The 23,164-nt window shown below is 44.1% G+C and overlaps 1 protein-coding gene across 2 annotated transcripts in view; it reads right to left on the bottom strand.

Moving 5' to 3' along the window:
* Window positions 1-765: 765 nt before the first annotated feature.
* The window catches only part of FBXL5 (F-box and leucine rich repeat protein 5), a 46,831-nt gene continuing 24,432 nt past the window's right edge, over window positions 766-23,164 (bottom strand). For both annotated transcript variants that reach the window (XM_040335225.1, XM_040335226.1), the window contains 6 exons: window positions 21,737-21,862; window positions 19,358-19,512; window positions 19,193-19,275; window positions 16,697-17,374; window positions 8,227-8,375; window positions 766-1,027 (listed from right to left, as the gene is read on the bottom strand). In XM_040335225.1, the coding sequence (XP_040191159.1) occupies window positions 951-1,027; window positions 8,227-8,375; window positions 16,697-17,374; window positions 19,193-19,275; window positions 19,358-19,512; window positions 21,737-21,862 (1,268 nt within the window). In that variant the 3' untranslated portion in view covers window positions 766-950. The remainder of the gene's footprint in view (window positions 1,028-8,226; window positions 8,376-16,696; window positions 17,375-19,192; window positions 19,276-19,357; window positions 19,513-21,736; window positions 21,863-23,164) is intronic.

Here is a 23,164-nt window from a genome sequence, read left to right as displayed (position 1 = left end):
GTGCCTTAAGTTACGGCTTTCTTAAGCTCACTTACGCAGTAACCTAATAAAGTCCCATGAGGCATTGCAAGGATGACCGTTACAAGGATGGCTCCCACAGGCAGAGGCGTGATGGGACTTGTAGTTTCGCAACAGCTGGAGGGCTGCCAATTTGAGACCTCTGCCATAAGGTGTCTCCTGGGCTATATTGATTAAAGTATTCCATGGAGTATACAGCTTTTTTTTGTGCTTCGTTTTTAATTATACAACCATGCAATGGCAATCACAGCCCCCACCCAAATCACTTCATGGCTTGCCTTAGTAAACCAGGTCATACCAATGTATAAAAACTTACCTACAAAGCTAGAAGTTGTCCTAGGAAATTCCACAAAGTCTGGTCCCTATGCGTAGACTCTGAACTAAATTATCTGATGATTACATTTTGTATCTCGTCATTAAATTCTTGTTTTCACCTTGATTATTTCAATTACATATCCTGTTTCTGCAATTTATGACTTTTAGACATTATTGTGATTGTACTTGAACTGTTTGACCTTTACATTTTCCAAGTACAGTATACATAATTGTGACCCCTTGTTATTGAGTATGTGATCTTTCCATGTTAGCTATCGATATGTTGAATGCACACTTATGTTGCTCACCGTTTCTTGTCGAGTGCCGTTTCTGTAGTTTTGTATTACCTTTTTTTGTCTTTTTCAAAACAATAAGGTTACCTTAAGAAAAAAAAATGTAAAAGAAGAGCGGTCCAAGAAAGAAACAAACAGCTTGGGGAATGAAGATTTTATTAAGCGAAAACTGTTACTACGCTTGACAGTTTGCTCAAAGACTATATGATGAATGCAACTCAGAAGGAAAAACTCCAGAAGGATTCCTGAACACACAACATGTGCTAGAAAGGGTAAAGTGCATGAAAGAATGGCTGCTCAGATGAGTGGGGGAGGTAGGAGAGGTCATTCACCAGATCGGCAGCAGGCCCGAAAACCACACTGCAGGTTCTGGCATCCACTGGCGGTTTCAGCATGGGGACCTGCACAAGAACATAATCAGGTGAACACACAAATAGAAAAGACACACTTGTATTGTATACCTCACTACTCATTTTAGTATTGCATACACTTTAAAAAGGTTGTGCAGAAATTAGTTCAAAGCCAGCTCTGTATTTCCATTAAAATGTACATCATTTCAGTTTCGTGTGGGCTCTGCCAGCTTCCTATCACATATTCCTACCATATCTTCCACCTAGATCATGAGGAGCATGACACGGTCATCTAGCCTTTTGCTGGATAGAACACAGAATGGGATGACCAGGAAATCTCACTACTAGTGAATCTTACCCACCTGTGTGGAGCTGGTTAGCTGCCTTATGTCCCGTAGTTTTGGTGCACATTCCGAAAGAGCACCAAACTCCTGCATTCTGAATCTATGGTGCACTTTTAGAAAGCGCACCAAAAAAAGCAGGAAAAACAAATACGCAGGACACAATTTAATTATGAGAAAGTGCAGCTAACATGCTCCAAACACATGGGTACACTGCACTGCTTCTGTGGTATTAGGCAACCCCCCCCCCCCACCACACACACTAGTGTGAAAATGGCCTAAAAAGCTAGCATGCGACAAACTTGATGGAAACAATGCAAACATATGATCAGTATTAAGTGAGCTGACCCTTAGGGGTCCTGAGTAAGGATGAGCTCCGGCGTGTTCACGCGGAGCCCGCCAGGAAGTCAGAACCATGCTGCGCTAACCACAGACAGTGAGACATTGCAGCCGAGCATCGGGACAATGTCTCACTGCCTGTGATTAGCGCAGCATGGTTCTGACTTCCTGGCGGGCTCCGCACGTGCACTGTGGGAACACGCCGGAGCTCATCCTTAGTCCTGAGAAGACAGAAATAAGGAAAGCTGCCACTGCTGTTTGCTCAGAGCGGTCATCCTGATCTGTGTCTTCACTACATAGCGAGCCCCTGACCTGTAACAAACAACAAAAAATATAAAACTTCACTGCCTGCATACTTTTTCTGGTGGTTAAAGAAATGCTAGTTAGTAAAGCTAAAATTAGGAGGACAGTCCTGGAACCTGCACGTTTATAAAAACAAGTAGACAAGGACAGCTTCATTACTTATATTTCAACAGGTCTCCCTTTACGTTCACTGCACACGTTACAATCAGATTGAACAACCTCCTTTAGATCTACCAAACAGCATTTAGTGCAAGGGCCTGCCTGATTGGATAGCTTAAAGGGTTTGTAAAGGTAAAAAAAAAACTCCCCTAAATAGCTTCCTTTACCTTAGTGCAGTCCTCCTTCACTTACCTCATCCTTCCATTTTGTTTTTGAATGTATAAAGAAAGAAGTGCCCTGCTGAGGAAGTTCTATGTGAACGTAACGCGTCCGGGGGTTTAGCAGCTGCTCATGACGTCAACCGCTCTGCTGTATTGTCCACGAGTTTACTACACGCTGTTTATGCTGATCTGTTTGCGAGTAGCTTGTATTTAAAATAAATGCCCATGTCTTTTTATCAAACGGTGAGCACTTAGATTATTCCCTCCGTTTCCTGTTTATATACTCTGCCTGCTGAGCCTAGAGGAAAACTAGCTGTCTCTGTGGAGTTTTAAGCAATTTCTTATGAGGATTTGATCGGTCTTATTGTCTGCTTTGTATGACTTCCTGGTAATTCAGGGGTCTATACCTGGAGGTGAGAGTACCTAGAGAGACTTGTGGTGGAGGGATTGTCACTTTTTGTGGACCTTTACACTGGTTTATCATCTTCTATGGACTTTTTCACTTGCTACATGCTTATCTTGCACATACCCGATTTATGGACTTCACTTATTATTATATGTCTATTTATGTCGTGATTTTTCACGTCTAGATTAAATTTCAACGTTTTATATTTTGCGCTGCACTTCTTTCTTTATACTTTTGCCACTAGAATTTTGTGTTATTCTAATAGTGTTCAGCTTGCATAAGGGTTTTTTTTCTTCTGTATTATTTTTGCGCCGATTGCACCTTCTGTTTTTTGCTTTTAAATGTCCTTATTTCTTCTGAGAAATCCTCACTTCCTGTTCTTCTGCCTGTAACTACACATCGTAATGCGAGGCTTTCTCCCTGGTGTGGAGTGTCGTGCTCGTCCCTTGAGGGGGCGAGCAGGAGAGTCAGGACTCTCTCTACATTGCAGATAGAGAAAGGAGCTGTGTGTTAGTGGGCGTTCTGACTCTCCTTGGGGGGAGCGCGACACTCCAAACCAAGGAGAAAGCCTTGCATTACAGTGTGGAGTTACAGATAGAACAGAAAGTGAGGATTTCTCAGAAGAAATAAGGACATTTAAATGCAAAAATCAAAGGATGAGGTAAGTGAAGGAGGACTGCACTAAGGTAAAGGAAGCTATTTAGGGGAACTTTTTTTTTACCTTTAAAACCGCTTTAAAGTAGATCCTCATTACAGTTTTGGCAGATCTAAAGTGGATTTGAAAGAATTTGCATTGTCAGATTGTAATGTGTATGGTTAGCCTTACAGTTTCTGCTTATTCATAAGCGACTGCTGTACTGAAGGCCCTTAGCTGAGAAATGCAGTGCCCAGATAGGATGTGCCATCAAGAGATACACAGAACAGGTATCTATGTGGTCTCTCCATCACTCACACCATCTCAGGACAGCATACTACAGAGAACGTCTCAGACCACAATCGGCCCTAAACGCACACAACGCATTACAAAATGGAATTAAAGAGGAGCTACAGGCTCCTTCAGAATTTCTTTTTTTTTAAAGTCAGCAGCTACAAATACTGCTGCTGACGTTCAATATTAAGGTACTTACTTGTCCACGAATCCAGTGGCGTCCTCACCCTAGTCGATTTTTAATTGGCTTTCGGGTGCTGCCACCTCAGCTAAGGTGAACCGGCAGTGAAGCCTTGCAGGTTCAGCTGATCCCCTACTGCGCAGGCGTGCTGCGCTTTGTGAATGGCCTAAGCGAGAGCTTCCCCTTTTGGGTGGAGGGGAATGGGATGATCTAGTAAAAATTTGAAAACTAATCTGTAATCCTTTCTTTGTAATCCTGCTTGGACATGTCTGAAAAGTTAAACTACCTGGATAAAAGTATTCCTTAAGTAGGGAAATTTGTTTTGTTTGCATATTGCCAATACTATGGCAATGTGTAAACAATCCAATTTTTGTCTGGGTTTGCATGCACAGGACTGGTGATACATGTGGTTTCAGCATTCTTGGAGTTGCCTAAAGACTTCTGGAGATATATGACGCTCAAATTCCAGGAGTCTGCGGGCAGTACAGGCTGTCAATCACGCCTAAACAAGAAATACACGCTTTACCTTCCTTTCCTTTACCAGTTACAACTTATCGCAAAGCATAACGCTCCATGCATGTGTTACGCAGGCCATAGGAGGGGTCCATTTTTATTTATTTTTTTCATTTCACAAGCAGGTTGAATAAAAAAAACGGGCTTGATTCCCCCACACTCGATATGGATGGGGGGGAATCCTCCCTCCCTCAACGATTGTATTCCGACAGTGAGGAGACTTCCCCGTTTCAGAATACACTAATCAGGGTTGCAGGCTATAGCCAGCAGCGCTGATCAAGCAAAGAAAATCCAACATGGCGGTTGTAAAGTTGATTGGTAGATCGACTTCTGCACAATCACAGCGCCCATACGACGTGGATTGAAATTTGGACAATCCTTGATGAACCAGCTGAATTTGTCCAGGTATGGCCTTAAAAGCGAAGAATGGTGAAAGCTTTTTTTTTTTTGGCCATACTTCTCTTGAGGATCACAGGAGTGCACTGCTGCGACCCAGAATGAGTTAAAGCCCATTTTCGTCTGACATCACTGAGCCACTCCAGTTCCTGGGTGCATCCTGACAATGTCGCTGAAGCCAGCTGCTCTCCTGCCCAGTGCTCCAGTGAGCGCTGGAGGGGAAGCGCAGAGTGGTGACCAACAGTTAGAGGACCCAAGAACTGAGTGATCAGCGGTCATGTGATCGCTCAGTCCTCTGGCTTACAGCCAGTGGGGTAGAGCTGGGTCATCACACAGATGCTGCAACCATATAGGCAAGTATTTTTTTGGTTCCTGCACTTCTCATTTAAAGTGATTGTAACGTCTTTTTTTTTTTTTTGTCTTTTAATAACCTACATACTTACCTGCTCTGTTCAGTGGTTTTGCACAAAACAGCCCTGATCCTTCTTGCTGCTCCCGGCCCCTCCCTGTCGAGTGCCCCCACAGCAAGCAGCTTGCTATGGGGGCACGGCCGAGGAACTCGTGGACATCGCTGGACACAGATGGTGCTCAAGTATTAGAGGGTGCTGGGGCGGCTGATGCGCACACAAGGCTTTTTATCTTAATGCATAAAATGCATTAAGTTAAAAAACCTTCTGACTTTACTTCTACTTGAAGTGTGAATGCATTGCACAGATGTGCCATTCTATTTGAACAAAACAACAGATTTAACAGACTGTGTTGCTTTGCAGCATCAAAAAAGGATCAGGTGCAGTTTGGGGTGCGCAAATATGCATTGGTAGCCTATTAAAAATAAATGGGCCGCCATAACACAAGTTCAGTGACGCACTGTTAAAGTATGAAGCAGGCTTCAAACATTTGTCTGCCTTACTGATATGCCATGAGAAAAACATGGCACTTGTGTGTATGGTGTGTAAGTGTGTGCCACACTTCGCCCACGTCTCAATGCACTGTTTGGGACACAAGTAGCCAAATAGAGTGGGTTCTTAAACACCTAAAAAAAAAAACGCATGCTCGTTTTAGGTCAGAGATTCACCACGTAGTAAAAAGGAAGATTACAAGTATTGCAGCATGCACACCAGGGCTTTTTTTTCCCAGGGAGAACACAGTTCTGGCACCTCCTGGACTGACTGTATGTAATGGCAAGGGGTGCTGGGGTATGCTGCAGGTATTGATGCTCACTGCTGGGGGATCTATTTTTGCAGGGGGGGGTCTTATGTTGCTGGAGGGCCAGTTGTTGCTGAAAGATCTACTGTTGGGGGGGTCTATTGTCGATGGCAGCCAGACAGTCTATTAATGCTGGCTGTGCGGAGATCTGTTGATTCTCCCGAGAGTCTATTGTTGCCGGTGGGGGAAATTTTGTTGTGGGTGGTCCATTGTTATGGGATCTATTGCAGCTGGCTGCAGGGGATCCATTTTACTGCTTTTCTTGATATCATTACCAAATTCCATACAAATTACTTAGCACCACAAAATGATACTTGGTTCTATATTGTCTAAAAGGGACGGTACTGGGAGGTGGGTAGGTGGTGGGGAAAAGGGGTAACTCGGAATGGGGGAGTTCCTGCACCTATTGTCTGAGAAAAAACTCCCTGATGCACACAAATAAGTCCGCAATGGTCCAGAAAGGATTCTATTAAAAGTTAGGTTAGGTGCTAGGATGAGGTGTAAATATTAATGCCAGGTTCAAGGGTTAGAAATATGAAGGTATCTGGTAGGATAGGGTAATTGATATTCTGATTTAGTTTATGGTCAAGGACCCCTTTTTTCACCAGGAACTACAGCACCAAAAATGAACTTACAAGTCTAACTTGTGGGCAGAGATTTTTACAGCTACACTCACTGGTTCAATAGGCATCCAGTATAACATCAGTAGAAGCCACCAGAATACCCATATATACTGCGTGTAGCAGCGATTGGTCGAGGTTTCATATTACCACGAGTATCATTTTGAGTACACAGTCACTAGATCGGAGCACTGGTAGACCGTTGTCATTTAGATCTCAATACTTTGCTTAAGAGCTGAACTATAATAAAAAAGAGGGGCAATGGATGAAGCCATACAATGTCCACATACACCGACACATGTCAACACTGGTGAGACAGATTTTCCACCATATTTCTTCAATATCCGGCAGGATACTTTTTAGCCAAGTATTCATGTTTTGCACATACTCCAGACAGATGAAGTAGGTTATATACTCCTGGATAGGGCAGGATCTGCTTACCTGCACCGTGTTATGAAATTTGAAAAACTTACCTGTCCGTTTAGAACTGGCCATTTTATTAGGAAAGCATGTATATAAAAGAATCACTACCATGTCAGCCTGGGTACATGTACACATAGATTTCTGGGTTTTAGACTCAATGACTCCCCATACCTCTACTTCAGGATGAGTGTAGATGTGAAGCTTCTGTTAGGTCTGTGTGGATTAGCCCTAAAAGAATACCTGTGAGGACAGAAATATGGGAGCTGGTTCTAGATCAGTCAACCCAAACCTGGCTCCACCACCTAGTGCAGGGATCTTCAAACTACGGCCCTCCAGCTGTTGCGGAACTACACATCCCATGAGGCATTGTAAAACTCTGACATTTATTCACAGACATGACTAGGCATGATGGGAATTGTAGTTCCTAAACAACTGGAGGGCCGTAGTTTGAAGACCCCTGACCTAGTGGATCGCTGACCTAAAGCAAGCCTGTAGGATGATTGACAAAAGACAGATGCCACATTTCTAACCTCACAGGTCATCTATTAGTTGTTCACAAATCTAAGCAAACCCAGGATTTACATTCTAGAAATACTGGCAATTTTTATTTGTTCTACCACAGAACAATGAATTGCCAACTATTTTCTGCTATCGAGTATGAAAATATAAATCAGGCTCACCTGCAACACAACATGCTTAAAGTGATACTAAAAAAAAAGAAAAAAACCCTCACACTTACCTGCTCTGTGTAGCGATTTTGCATAGAGCAGCCTTGATGCTCCTCTCCTCGGGTACCCCCCCCCCCTGCTGAGTGCCCCCATAGCAATCTGCTTGGGGGCACTCATGCACGCTCACTCCGAGCCCCACTCTAAGTCCATTGACACATAAAACTGGGCTCAGCACCACCCCCCACTCTATCCTCACCGTCTGATTGACAGACAGCAGCAGGGAACTGCACACAGAAGGTTCTTTACCTTCATGCATGAATGTAAAAAACCTACTTTAATAACTGAAGTGTTACATACTGGAATCATTTTTGATTCCAGCAACCTGACTGACAGGTCCTAAACTAGACTTATAATAAAATTAAGGCAAAGCAAAAGGCTTTTCTGTTAAGCCACGGAAGTGCACTTTTCAAGCCAACTACAAATCACACACAGGAGGTGCAGACAAGTACATGATCAGAATGCCTCCGACCTGCTTCTCAGTGAGTCATTGTGACCTCATTTAGGATCATGTGCAGTTTTTCAAACTGAGTAGAACACACACATTACCATTAATGTTGTCGCAGTAGTAGAAGTGTTCATCATTAAGAGAGGGACATGCCGACACCAGATCCTGTAAGCCTGACGCAGTCACATTGAGACATCCAGAAAGGTTTAGATGTTCCAGGTATGGTAATCCTCCACCAAAAGTCAACGCCCTGCAACAGTAAACAAAACACCTAAATTATTAAGTGATGGCATTTCACAGATGACAATTTATTGTCCTACTGACCTAAATGCAAATGTAGGTCAGTCAAAAAAGAGCAGAATGCAAATGTAGACCTGAGCTTTAAACAAAGGATCATTTAAAGGCCCAGTGGATAAATCAGACAGAAAATTAGGCAACATAATTACAAGTAATTAAAGTCTCGCTTTAAAAAAAAAAAAAAAAAAATCATGTTATACTTATCTCCTCTCTACAGTTGGTTTTGCACAGAGTAGCCTTAGGCCTCCTCTTGTGTCCCTCTTCACTGCTCCAGGCCCCTCCTTCCCGACGAGTGCCCCTATAGACCAGCAGCTTGCTATGGGGGCACCCGAGCCACAGCTCCGTGTGTCCATTCAAAAAGGGAGCCCCCACCCCGACCCAGTCCTCTCTCTCGACTGGCTAACTGACTTTGTGCCCCAGCCTATCAGGAGGAAAGTCCCAGAAAGGCCGAGACACTCGTGGACATCGCTGAACCGAGAAAAGGCTTAAGTATTAGGGAGTGCTGGAGTGGCTGCTACACACAGGACACCCTCTGACTATACAACTCCTGGACGGGCTAGGAAACCGTGGACATCGCTAGACAGAGATGGGGCTCAGCTACATACAGTCCTGGGCATGAACGGAGTGGTTCTAAAGGCAGAAGTTTTTTACCTTGCTATAGGGGCACCCTATGCTACACTTTGCAGCTTGCTTTTGGGGCACCATTACACAGAGCAAGTATGTATAACAGGTTTGTCATTTAAAAAAATAATTACTTTAAAGACTGTGCAGGGAAGATCAGCATCTGAACCCAGAGAAGCTGGGTGGACGTGAGAGGGCAGTTACCACCACTAGTTTAAAAGACAGACAACAACCTAAAGGGTTTCAATTCATGCCCACTCTACTGAAAACAATGCTTTGCTGAGGGTTGTGTTCCCATGCTGAGAGGCTGAGCCAGGTGCCGGTCCAGGCATCTGGGTGCATCCAGACCACACCGTCGGGATATTTTAAAAGCCTGGACCGGCTCTGTGACGTCCACTGAAAACAGGTCACAGGAGTGCAGAACTGCACGCTCTTGTGATACATAATAGAAGCACAGCCCAAAAATGTTTGGCTATACTTCACCTTTAACACAAGCAAAAGATGCGTTTAATAAATCACACCCGGACTCAATGAGGTTGGCAGTGCAATTACAATAAATGTATTTACACCCAAAACTGGTGGAGGGATTGGACATTTTTTTTCAATCACTATAGTCAGTCAATTTCTGAGTACCACCACACTGCTTTCTGGAAAGCAGAAATATAAATAAAATCATGCAAAAACTGTTCATACTCCGATAACATAATGCTGCACATTAGTGGAAAATATTCTAATCTAAATGACTTTCTTCATTCATCTATAACAGGGGTGGGGAACCTGCGGCCCGCGGGCCGCTTGCGGCCCGCGAAACCATTCCATCCGGCCCCCCATGGGTTTGTAAAACAGCGCCGCCGATTGTCACATCCTATTGGCTGGAGGCTGGCGCCGGCTAACGGGGGCGGGCCGCAGGAGCGGAGTAAATGTATTGCTAAACACACTGACAATGAATGAATGATCATGGCGATCATTCATTCATTGTCGGTGTGTTTAGCAATACATTTACTCCGCTCCTGCGGCCCGCCCCCGTTAGCTGGCGCCAGCCTCCAGCCAATAGGATGATTGCACTGCAGCTGATGAGCTGCTCCCCTTGGTTTACAGCCCAGCCCGGCGGCGGCGCCCGTCCTGGCGGCGTGACGTCACTCACGGCAGGCGGGGATTACCATTCATGGCTGGGAGGAGCATAGAGAGGACGAGCCAGCGCCACCGACGAGGAACCATTTCTACAGCAGCAAGTAAGCCATAAATATGCTGACCGGATCATGACATACGGCGTATTTTTTTTTTAATATGCAGCATAGCGGCGGGGGGAGGGGGTAAATGTCCTGCACAGTGCACAGGACATTAATACATAAGTTACCATGACCAGTGCATGACATTTACCCCCCCCCCACATGCTGCATATTAAAAAATGCAGCATGTCGGGGGGGGTAAATGTTCTGCACTGGTCATGGTAACTTATGTATTAATGTCCTGTGCAGGACATTTACCCCCTCCCCCCGCCGCTATGCTGCATATTAAAAAAATCAGAGTTAATAATCTTCAGACTGCATCATTCTGTATGCAGTCTAAAGACTATTAACTGTGATGACTTTCTGTGATTTATTTAATATTCAGCATGGCGGCGGGGGGAGAGGGTAAATGTCCTACCTACACAGTTGCACTGGTCATAGTAACTCATGTATTAATGTCCTGCAGTGTGAGTTACCATGACCAGTGCAGGACATTTACCCCCTCCCCCCATGCTGCATATTAAAAAAAAAATCACAATGTCATTAGGGGAAAGTTCTTATCTTTATTCAGCAGTTCCGAGTCCCGACAATCTAATCTCCCCACATCCTCTTCTATACAGATACCCTGTCTGAGTAATGTAATTGCCGAGAACCTCTGCACAAGGATTACTCCGCCTGAGCCCGAAAATCATCAAATAGTCCTTGTGCTGCTGATCCCGGCAATTACATTACTCAGTGTATCTGTATAGAAGAGGACATTGGGGCTCAGATTAAATTGTCCGAACTGCTGTATAAGGATAAGAACAGTCCCCTACCAACTTTAACTACTAGTGTTCCTCCACCAGCTAAGCCACAGTACAGTTTGAATCATGTGTCCGGGTTGAAGGCGGAAGGAGACCCGGACACATGATTCAAACCACGTACTGTCCGGGTCAATCCTGTACAGGTGGCAACCCTAGGTAAATGTCCTGCACTGGTCAATGATCATGGTAACTCATGTATTAATGTCCTGCACAGTGCAGGGTGCTGTGTAATGTAAAGGGGTCTAGTGATGCAGGGTGCTGTGTAGTGTAAAGGGTCCAGTGATGCAGGGTGCTGTGTAATGTAAAGGGTCCCTAGGTACAGGGTGCTGTGTAATATAAAGGGGTCCAGTGATGCAGGGTGCTGTGTAATATAAAGGGGTCCAGTGATGCAGGGTGCTGTGTAATATAAAGGGGTCCAGTGATGCAGGGTGCTGTGTAATGTAAAAGGGTCCAGTGATGCAGGGTGCTGTGTAATATAAAGGGGTCCAGTGATGCAGGGTGCTGTGTAATATAAAGGGGTCCAGAGGTGCAGGGTGCTGTGTAATATAAAGGGGTCCAGTGATGCAGGGTGCTGTGTAATGTAAAAGGGTCCAGTGATGCAGAGTGCTGTGTAATGTAAAGGGGTCCAGAGGTGCAAAGTGCTATGTAATGTAAAGGGGTCCAGTGATGCAGGGTGCTGTGTAATGTAAAGGGGTCCAGTGATGCAGGGTGCTGTGTAATGTAAATGGGTCCAGTGATGCAGGGTGCTGTGTAATATAAAGGGGTCCAGTGATGCAGGGTGCTGTGTAATATAAAGGGGTCCAGTGATGCAGGGTGCTGTGTAATGTAAAAGGGTCCAGTGATGCAGGGTGCTGTGTAATATAAAGGGGTCCAGTGATGCAGGGTGCTGTGTAATATAAAGGGGTCCAGAGGTGCAGGGTGCTGTGTAATATAAAGGGGTCCAGTGATGCAGGGTGCTGTGTAATGTAAAAGGGTCCAGTGATGCAGGGTGCTGTGTAATATAAAGGGGTCCAGTGATGCAGGGTGCTGTGTAATGTAAAAGGGTCCAGTGATGCAGGGTGCTGTGTAATATAAAGGGGTCCAGTGATGCAGGGTGCTGTGTAATATAAAGGGGTCCAGAGGTGCAGGGTGCTGTGTAATATAAAGGGGTCCAGTGATGCAGGGTGCTGTGTAATGTAAAAGGGTCCAGTGATGCAGAGTGCTGTGTAATGTAAAGGGGTCCAGAGGTGCAAAGTGCTATGTAATGTAAAGGGGTCCAGTGATGCAGGGTGCTGTGTAATGTAAAGGGGTCCAGTGATGCAGGGTGCTGTGTAATGTAAATGGGTCCAGAGGTGCAGGGTGCTGTGTAATGTAAAGGGGGCCAGTGATGCAGGGTGCTGTGTAATGTAAAGGGATCCGGTGATGCAGGGTGCTGTGTAATGTAAAGGGGTGCAGTGATGCAGGGTGCTGTGTAATGTAAAGGGGTGCAGTGATGCAGGGTGCTGTGTAATGTAAAGGGGTGCAGTGATGCAGGGTGCTGTGTAATGTAAAGGGGTGCAGGGTGCTGTGTAATGTAAAGGGGTCCAGTGATGCAGGGTGCTGTGTAATGTAAAGGGGTGCAGAGGTGCAGGGTGCTGTGTAATGTAAAGGGGGCCAGTGATGCAGGGTGCTGTGTAATGTAAAGGGGTCCGGTGATGCAGGGTGCTGTGTAATGTAAAGGGGTCCAGTGATGCAGGGTGCTGTGTAATGTAAAGGGGTGCAGTGATGCAGGGTGCTGTGTAATGTAAAGGGGTGCAAGGTGCTGTGTAATGTAAAGGGGTCCAGTGATGCAGGGTGCTGTGTAATGTAAAGGGTCCAGTGATGCAGGGTGCTGTGTAATGTAAAGGGGTCCAGTGATGCAGGGTGCTGTGTAATGTAAAGGGGTCCAGTGATGCAAGGGGGGGCACGTTTAATCCCCGCTAGCGGTCGAAGAAAGGGTTAAATGCGACTGTGTATCGTTGCTGCCGAAGCGCCCCCCCTGAAAAAATGTTTGACCAAATATAACAGGCTAATTTTTAAGTTGATAATTTTGTACGGCCCCCGAATGATGTTACAAAAATCCAAATGGCCCTTGGCAGAAAAAAGGTTCCCCACCCCTGATCTATAACAAGAGGCTCTCCCCTCGAAATGCCTCCTTACTTGCTCTCCTTTCCACACGTCATCCTGAAAAAGGTGCTCCCCCACAACCAGACATTTTCTGATGTGAGACTCTGGCTAAAATGTCACAGTCCATGGTGGAATGGATCACTCAAATTAATGACTAAAGACTTTACTTCAAGCAGAACTCCAGACAAACTGCTATATGCACAGAAAAAAAAAAAAAAAAAAAAACGTATACGTGTCAAGGGGTTTGGGCCTTTCTGTCCATCTAGCTTTGAGGTTTACACAGCCCTGGCACACAGCAAAGTCATGCCCTACAGGGCACAAAAACAGATTTTTCTGTGTGTCAGTTAAGCAACACTTACAGGAATGGGTGGCCACAGAAATGGGTGGCCACATGCAAGGGAACTCGTGAGTGATTCAACCTAATCTGGGCCTTGTGGCGGAATCATACCTCTGGACAGGCTCCAGTTTCCTCTAGTCCAGTTTGCTTTGCTAACATTAGCGGATCTTGCATTTGGGCAACTTGTCCAGGCGAACCAGAACCTGAATCAGGTTCAGAACCAGACACAGAACTATAATTGGTGTTCCTAGTCTAGTCATATCCCATAAACCAGGGGTGTCCAAACTTTTTTCAAAGAGGGCCAGATTTGTTGAAGTGAATATGCGTGAGGGCCGACCATTTTACCTGACATTCTTTGAACCATTAAAATGTGTGTGTTTGTTTGAGCACTGATACACTGCCCAACAAGAATTCTCTTGCCTTTTGTGTGAGTAAAGAGCTGAGCTTGGGTGTAATTATTTGGATATACTGTATTTATTGGCGTATAACACGCACCTTCACTTTAAGAGTGAAGTTTCAGGGGAATTTTTTTTTTTTTTAATAAAGAACTGTGAGGCAAATACGGGTCAGTGCCCATCTGCAGCCTCACAAGTGCCCATCTGCAGACCCATCATTGCCAGGAATGCAGCACCCACCATTGCCAGGACCAAAGATTACCTACAAGAGAATACATAGGGGCCTCTTTAATAGAAAGTTCCGCCTCCTTTGATGGACAGAACGTCCAATGGCAGCGCCGGAGACGGGACTTTCTATTACAGAGGCTTTAGTGTAAAATACTCCCCCTGTGTGCACGGCGCTCGCCCCACCTCCTCCATCCAAGGCAGCCTGTGAAATTCTCCTGTGTGTGTCCTTGGTGAATTCTGCCTTCCCTTTCCCTTTATCCTTTTTCTGTCCACCGTTTTGTATGGCTTAAAGTGGGTGTAAAGCCACTCTCATCCTTTCTAAACTACAGCCATAGTGCTGATCTATAAGGATATACATGTCTCCTGCATGTATCCTTACCTGTCAAATGTCTCCCCTCTCTCTGTTATAAGAACTGAAAAACTGCAGATTCTGTGGGTGGATCGGTTGTCTGGAGCTCGGTGGGTGGAGTCGTGATGTCAGTAGACTCCCCGCCCACCTCTACACTCCCCTTTAGAGCTGCACGATTCTGGGAAAAATGAGAATTGCAATTCTTTTGTATAAAATGAAGATCACGATTCTCTCGCGATTCTCAAAATTGTATTTATTTAAAGTTATTTTCAACACAAAACAGAGCTTATGTGGTTAAATACAGTGGGCCAGATTCATAAAAGATACGACGGCGTATCTCCCGATACGCCGTCGTATCTCTGAGATACGATTGTCGTATCTATGCGCCCGATTCATAGAATCAGGTTACGCATAGATATCCCTAAGATCCGACAGGTGTAAGTGACTTACACCGTCGGATCTTAGGCTTCAATTCCCCGCCGGCCGCTAGGTGGCGATTCCATTGCGGTCGGCGTAGAATATGCAAATGACAAATGACTAGTTACGCTGATTCACGAATGTACGCTTTGCCCGTCGCTGTAAATTTCCGTAGTTTCCGTAGAGATACGCGGCGTAAAACTAAACCTGCCCTCTAGGTGGTCTAGCCAATGTTAAGTATGGCCGTCGTTCCCGCGTCGAAATTTGAAATTTCACGTCGTTTGCGCAAGTCGTCCATGAATGGCGCTGGACGCCATTTACGTTAACGTCGAAACCAATGACGTCCTTGCAACTTCATTTAGCGCAATGCACGTCGGGAAATTTTAGGGATGGAGCATGCGCAGTACGTTCGGCGCGGGAACGCGCCTAATTTAAATGGTCCCTGCCCCCATTTGAATTAGGCGGGCTTGCGCCGGGCGGATTTACGCTACGCCGCCGCAAGTTTACAGGCAAGTGCTTTGTGAATCAAGCACTTACGCTGAAAACTTGCGGCGGTGTAACATAAATGTAATACGTTACGCTGCCGCAGCGTAGGGCGATTCTACCTGAATCTGGCCCAGTATATGTAAATATGACGGACTGTTTACATGTTAAATTTTAAAAGCCGTTGCAAACCTGCTGACCTTACATGGTTGCTAATGTGAAAGAACACCTCTGATTTTCACATTTAACTAAATGTGAAAATCAGAGGTGTTCTGTCACATTAGCAAGCACAAGTCATATTTACATATACTGTATTTAACCACATAAGCTCCGTTTTGAATCGCGATTTTCTTACGATTAATCGTGCAGCTCTACTCCCCTTGTCAACATGAATTGTCTCTCCTGTGTATTCCTAATGCCGCGTACACACCATCACTTTATGTGATGGGAAAAAACGAAATTTTCTGTTAAGTAAAAAACGACGTTTTTGAAACTTCAATTTTCAAAAACGACGTTGCCTACACACCATCGTTTTTTCACAATGCTCTAGCAAAGCGAGGTTACGTTCACCATTTTTTTCCATTGAAGCTCACTTCATAACTAGCTTCTGGGCATGCGCGGGTTTAAAAACGTCGTTTTAAACTTAGTTTTTTGCTACACGCGGTCAATTTCTGTGAAACAAAAAACGACACATAAAATTGAAGCATGCTTCAATTTTTTTTTGTCGTTTTTCACAAGACATAAAACAACGTTTTCCCCCACACACGGTCGTTTAAATGGAAGTTTTTAAAAATGTCGTTTTTTTTCATCACATAAAGTGATGGTGTGTACGCGGCATTACACTAAATTCTGCTATGATCACTAACATCCAGTCAAAATCCAGAAAAGTAACCACATGACTTCAGAAAAGTAGTGGTGGTGTGAATTAAAAAATAATGCCCGTCTCAGGCTAGTGCATGAGATATGTAAACCTGTCATTCACAGCAAGGGGAGAAGAACGGACAAAAGTTTTCTGTTTGTCCGTTTATCTCACTGAAAAAAAAAAATAAAGGAGGATTGCTCAGAGCTGGATTAACTCTGTGTGGCAAGACTGGGCACAGATGATAGGAAATCTTATACTCTACATTGTGAAAAAAATATATCAATTTTGGGTTTACATCCACTTTAAAATGTAAAATAAAAAGAATATATAATTTTTATATATATATATATATATATATATATATATATATATATATATATATATATATATATATATATATATATATAAAAAGTGCAAGCCACCCACCTGAGACCACGGTCTGTGATCTGATGACATCCAGAAAGACTGAGAAATTGTAAAACACGTGCAGCACTAGATTCAGTTTCTGCGCTCCCAGAGTAGGAGTCTCTGACCTCTGACTGAGGAGTCCTTTTTCCTATTTTGCACAGTACAGAGGACTCTGGGAGAGCTTGTATAGTCCTTAGCTTAGCACCAGCTGAGCAGAACGAATGGCCACAATTAGTATAACTACTGGAGTAGCACTGCTGCTGCCAGCTGACACTAGTCCTCAATCCAGGTATCTGCTTCCTGACGCAGCTACCACCATTAAAACAATTACGACTGGATGCCAAGTCCAAAACACAGAGTCCATTGTGTTTATACTTCCAGTCTGCTGCATCTTCAATGTCGGCCAGGCGCTCAGAATCCAGGATCCACACAGGTGAAGTGGTGTAATCCCCGCCATAAAGTAATACACACTGGCCCCCAATACACTGAACATTGCTAGTCCTCATCCTTTGACTCATGTCTCGGCTTCCCCAGGTTTTAGAATTTTTACTGTTCTGGTGACATTTCAGCAAGCCTTTCTTGTACGATGGTAGGATGCCTAGAGCAAGGGACAGTCTTTTCAAGGCTAGGTCTGTAATTTTCTCACATCCAGACAAATCAACATGCTGAAGATTCCGGCAATGGCCAAAACACCATCTGGAAAACAAGGCCAGAAAATATGCAAATGTTACTTAAATGGACAGAGCAAGGGAAAAAAAAAAAAAAAAAATGCATGCATGTTTTATTCATACATTATAAAAAATATATGACATCAAGGCTGGACAAGTTCCAAGAGCCAGATGGCCAATGCCCCAAGACTATTGCTAGCTCCTAAGCTGTGGCATAAGGAATAAGCAAACCGATTTGCAGTTGTTGGCAGGTCAGCAAACCTTAGGGACTGTTCACACCATAGGAACGCAATTCGGATGCATTCTGCATGTGCGTTTTTGACACAGGCCAGTGTTATTGGTGCATTCCCCCCCCCCCCTCTTTAACTTTAAGAACATGTGCGTTCCAGTGCATTTTACAGTGTTCCAGTACAGTGCAGGAAAAATGCAGCATGTTCTTTTTTTCTGGAACTGGAAGCACTGGTTTTATGACCCACTGGAACTATGCCATTAAAAATCCTTTGCCTACTTTTCATGCGTTTTTGTTGCAAAAAACAACAAAACAAAAACGTACTGGACGGCATGTGGTGTGAACAGGCCCTAATATTGGAAAGAGGAATCAGTTTGCTGATCCTCATCAATATGTACATGCAATCTTCATTGAAGCAGACCAGGATCATCAAGAATACTCCCCATGGACCTTAAAGTGTTTGTTAAGCCAACATCTCATCTTTACATCATCCCCTTCTGTCAGACAAAAAGCCATGTTCTAGATTCTGTTTTAGAAAAAATAAATTCTACCTGTTTTAAGAGCATCTCCCAGCGATCACATGACTCCAGGCTCTCTGCTCTCCCAGTCGGATATCTCCAGCGGGCAGGGCCGAGAAGAGAGCCTGGAGTCACGTGATCGCTGGGAGATGCTGTTAAACAGGTAGAGATCAGCCTTGTTTTTTATTTATTTTTAATAAAGCCCAGGCACTAGAATGCATTTTATCTTAGAGAGGATGACAGAAAGATGAAATGGTTTGAAGCAGCAGGGAGAGGATCAGAGCTAGTAAGAGCCGACAGGCAGGGAGGGGAGGGGGGGGGGACAGAGGAGAGCTGCAGAAAGCAGCGGATGAGGGAGGCACATACTCTGACCCCAGTGTCAGGGCCCAGCAGCCCTGATATATCGTGGTCAGTTTACAGGGGGGGGGGGGTGTAGAAACTTGCAGGATCAGTCAGATATTTCAGGTGATACAGGGGGCCAAAATGACAGCACAAGCACTGTGCAGTATAGCATGCTTTAAAAGGAGCAGGATTTTTTTTTTCCTCTTTTTGGGCTAACACTTTATTAATTCATCCATTGTGGCAGTTTTTGTTCAGGTCAATGACCATCTGGCTCCTGAACTATACAATATTTTGTCAATACTAAAAACACAATCAGCCTGTTATTTATAAATGAAAACAATGCAAGTCATCAGAAAGTGGACGCAGCAGCGATCTGATGCAGCATTTACCCCTCATCGGCTCTGCAGTGAGAACTAAAACAATCAAACACTGCTGATCGCTCAGTTCTCCCCCTCCGCCTGAGCAGAGAGCTGGGACTGCAAGTCTCCACTATCTCTGCTCTTCCCCTCCAGCACTCACTGGAGTGCTGGGCTGGATCAGTCTCGCAGAAGGTCCAGGCTGCTGGGTGGATGTCAACCATAAGGTTGGGCTCTTTTCAGAGCCAGATTGATGTCACAATGATATTGAGAGTGTGTGCATATTTTTCTGGATATAACCCCCGTCCCCCCCTAAAGATTGGGAAGAATATACAAGGTAAAAAAAAAAAAAAAAGGAGAAGGACAGCTTTATCACAAAGTAAAAATAATGCAATGCATACCCATCAAATGCCGAATCAGAAAGGTCTGTCTGAGTAAGATCCAGATGTTCCAAGTTGGGACAAAACTCAAGCATCTGACGTATCTATATAAAGTGACAGATTATGTTACTAACATCTCTGTATCATATATTATATTGGACTGGGAAAGAGGAATATAGTGCTCACCATTTTGCTGCTAGCTACTGAGCTGTAGGCAAGAACAAGTGTTTTCACTGAGTGTCCAACATAGGGGAGAACATTATGAATGATGCCATACAGGAATTCTTTTTCTTGCTGAGCCACGCAGATAGAGGAGGAATAACCATCATCTTCTGTCTCCTCTAGAATACAAAAAAAGAAGAAATTGATGTCTACCACGATCCATACAATGTGTCATTATGTATCATTGGCTATTATTCCTCAAACATACCTTATGTAACACTATGCCAGTCTTCTAGGACACTCAGCCTGGTGCCTGCTCACTTTAGGTACAACATGACAACATCACTCAAGTATCTTGAGAAAGTCATGTGTCCATGACAAAACGCATCAGTGCAGGGCCAGTGATATCACGCTGTACCGGAAGTGAGCAGGCACCAGGCCGAGCAGCGCTACTTGCAACAGTGTTCAGTCCTTAAAGTTGTATACACGTCACTTCTTTGCGCCAAACTAGTACACTTTTACAAGCGAGTATCTTTATGGTTTAAAAAAAAAAAAAAGGATAAAGCACATGAGAATTTTCAACTAAGAGCGCTGGAGTTGGACTTATTTATAAACTTGCGCCATTAAAGTCTAATCAACATCAAATTTACATTGGTTGATTATTATTAATCCGTCTCCTCCCTCCTGTGCCACATTTTGCACCTTTCAGTGGGAGGGAAACGGGTACCTGTTTTTGACAGGTATCGTTCCCTGCTTCCGGGAGACGAGGCCGCGGCACTGTCTCCCATAAGTTAGGCCCCCTACTCCTCATTCCACCGGAGAAAGTAGAAAGCACAACGCGCTTTGCACATGCGCAGTAGGGAAAGGCTTCACTGCCAGGTTCCCTTACCAGGAATGATGGCGGCTGCATCCGGCCGAAAGATTAGCTGGGGTGCCGACATTGCGGGCTTCCTAGACAGGTAAGTGTCCATATATTAAAAAGTCAGCAGCTGCAGTATTTGAAGCTGCTTAATTTTATTTTTTGTGGGGGAGCTGGACCTCAAAGGAAAAAAAAATTAAAAAAAAAAAGAAAAAAAAACACACCCCAAAAACTGCTGAACTTCAGATAAGCAAATTAAAGAAATTTACGGAGTAAACCGCAGTGCCCTACAATGACTGACTATACCGGCCAAAGAAGGGAGACATGTTAAATAAAATCATTACATATTTAAGACTAGTTTAAAATATTTCCAAAAAGTTGTAGTACCCCAGCAGGAAGAAAAAAACACACTAAAAAGGATATGTATAGCCCCGGCTGGGGTACTACAACTTTTTTCAAAATATTTGAAACTAGTCTTAACCCTAAAAAAAGTAATGATTTTATTTAAACAGGTCTCCTTTCCGTAGCCGGTATAGTTCGTTATTGTAGGGTACTGGGGCTTTCACTCCGGTAATTTCCTAAATTCGTGTGTGCATTCTGTTGGATGAGGCCCAAGTCCATCTTTTTTTCAGATAAGCAACAATAAATACCAAGGCCACTGAATGACCAGGATTAATAGCATTTTTAGGCGATCAGAAACGGTTTCTAAAAAAATGTTTTTATTAAAGGAATTGGTCACTGGACACCATAAAATCTTAATGATTTATAAGGAAACCTCTCAGTAAAGAAAGAAAAGCATAACATAAAAGTACCATCATCCTATCATAATTTGAATAAAGGTAAGATTTATCTGGGACCCCAGGGGGTCCCAGGGCCGGGTGTGTATCACACCAGGCCCTGGGACACGCTGCTTGATCTACCCATTCAAGTGGTCCTAACTTTCTACCTCCATTGCTGGCATCCCTTAACTGGGCTCTCCCAGAATTGTTTTTCTTGGCGGCTCCTTTGGTTGGTCCTCGCCCACTACTAATTAAGTCCCAGGGCACATAAGTTTTTTGACATTATATACAGTCAATACAGATCTTCACCTTGCTGGGGGCGTTTCCACCATCCACAACCTACGTGAGACTTTGTCTCTACGTGGGGCCTAGGCTCCTCCAAAGGAGTGAATCTGTATTCACAGACACAAATCTCCTGACGAAGCTACCTTTGAGTAGCGAAACTAGTTGAGAGCCTGATCTATATGACCCCCTCCGCCTGATCGTTGCCCGCAAACTAGGGCCCGTTATACCATCTTCATTAGGTGTTGGCTGGTCGTATAATCAATTGTTCTACACTACCATCTCTAATTTTAAAACACTGTGTATTTCTCAAGTTATTTATGTTTTAATAAATTGAACTTTTTTACCTCTATCATACTCTATTGATAACCGATTTACCCAAGTACCGACATAGTCCAATAGCCCTTGCCCATTTCCCTTGGTTTTTCTGGGTCTCTGGGGTCCCAGATAAATCTTACCACTAGTCAAACCATAAAATCTTACCAGATTCGTCAATATCCGCATCTTCATCCCACTCTTGATATGCACGACTTTCCTCCTTCCTTCCGGAAATCCATTCCTCATTCGGTTCTGTGTCAAGGTCTGTAGGCTCTCCATTGTACCAATATCCTAAAAGATGCACATTTATAAGTCTGGTCTTGTTTTCTCAAAGATTGATGAAAAACTTCACTTTCTTATATAGAAACCAGCTAAAAGGTTTCATTGTTTAAACAGTTGCCTACCAGGCCAATTCTGACATTCATCTCCTACATGTAAAAAATATTTTTTGCTAGAAAAATTACACAGAATCCACCAAACATTTTTTTTTCTTTAGCAGAGACCCAAGAGCATAAAATGGCAGTCGTTGCAAGTTTATCTTGTACGGTATTTGCACAGCAATTTTCAAACGCGCAGGAGGTTCCAATAAGGAAAATTGCAGTATTCAAATCATCCAAATAATGAACTCTTTGGGAGTATCTCACCAAAAATAAAAATTTTGTTGCAAAGGATGCCTAAAAAGACGTGCATCTAAGTGCAGACTTCTGGGAAAATTAGTAAGCCATTGTCACAAGCAGGAAATTACTATATATGCTCGAGTATAAGCTGACCCGAATATAAGCCGAGGCACCCAATTTTACCACAAAAAACTGGGAAAACTTGTTGACTCGAGTATAAGCCTAGGGTGTCCATCTGCATGCCTCACTGTGTCCATGACTAGACTGACATTTAACGTGGGAGTCTAGAGAAGGGGTGCTCGGCTTTGAAAAATCGGTGCTCCCCATACAACAAACTTTGCACAATTGTAGAGAAGAAATGGGGCTACATGTGTGCCAAGTTCCGGGTCCATTGGACCTACAACCGGCCGGTACCGGGTCCCCAAATTCACCGGAGAAATTACCGTTTAACATCAGAGTCTATGGAAGGGGTGCCCGGCTTTGGGGGGGGGGGGGGGAAGTGCTGCCCGGCCGTAGGTCCCCCGGACAACAAACTTTGCACACTTGTAGAGGAAAAGAGGGGCGACATGTGTGCCAAGGGGTCTAGGGGACCTACAGCCGGCACCGGTTCCCCAAAGCCCCGAAGATCAAGCGCAAAAAGGTGACTCGAGTATAAGCCCTGGGGGCATTTTCAGCACAAAAAGAAATGTGCTGCAAAAACTCTGCTTATACTCGAGTATATACGGTAGGGCCGAAACAACTAATCGAATAAATCGACAACTAATCGATTATGAAATCGATTACAATTTTCATAAATCGATTAATCGGCCAGTAACATAATGGGGTTAAAAAAAAAAAAAATTAACCATTTATAAAAAGCAAATCGCTACTGTAAATATTACTTTCACTGTCCCACAGTAAAAAAAAAAAAAATTAACCCCTTAGGCTGCATTCACACCTGAGCATGGCGTTTTGCCGCGATTTTGGACAGGTCTAG

Source organism: Rana temporaria, chromosome 1, assembly GCF_905171775.1.
Source record: "Rana temporaria chromosome 1, aRanTem1.1, whole genome shotgun sequence".
Lineage (NCBI taxonomy): Eukaryota > Metazoa > Chordata > Amphibia > Anura > Ranidae > Rana > Rana temporaria.
This window is presented reverse-complemented; position numbering and strand designations above follow the sequence as displayed.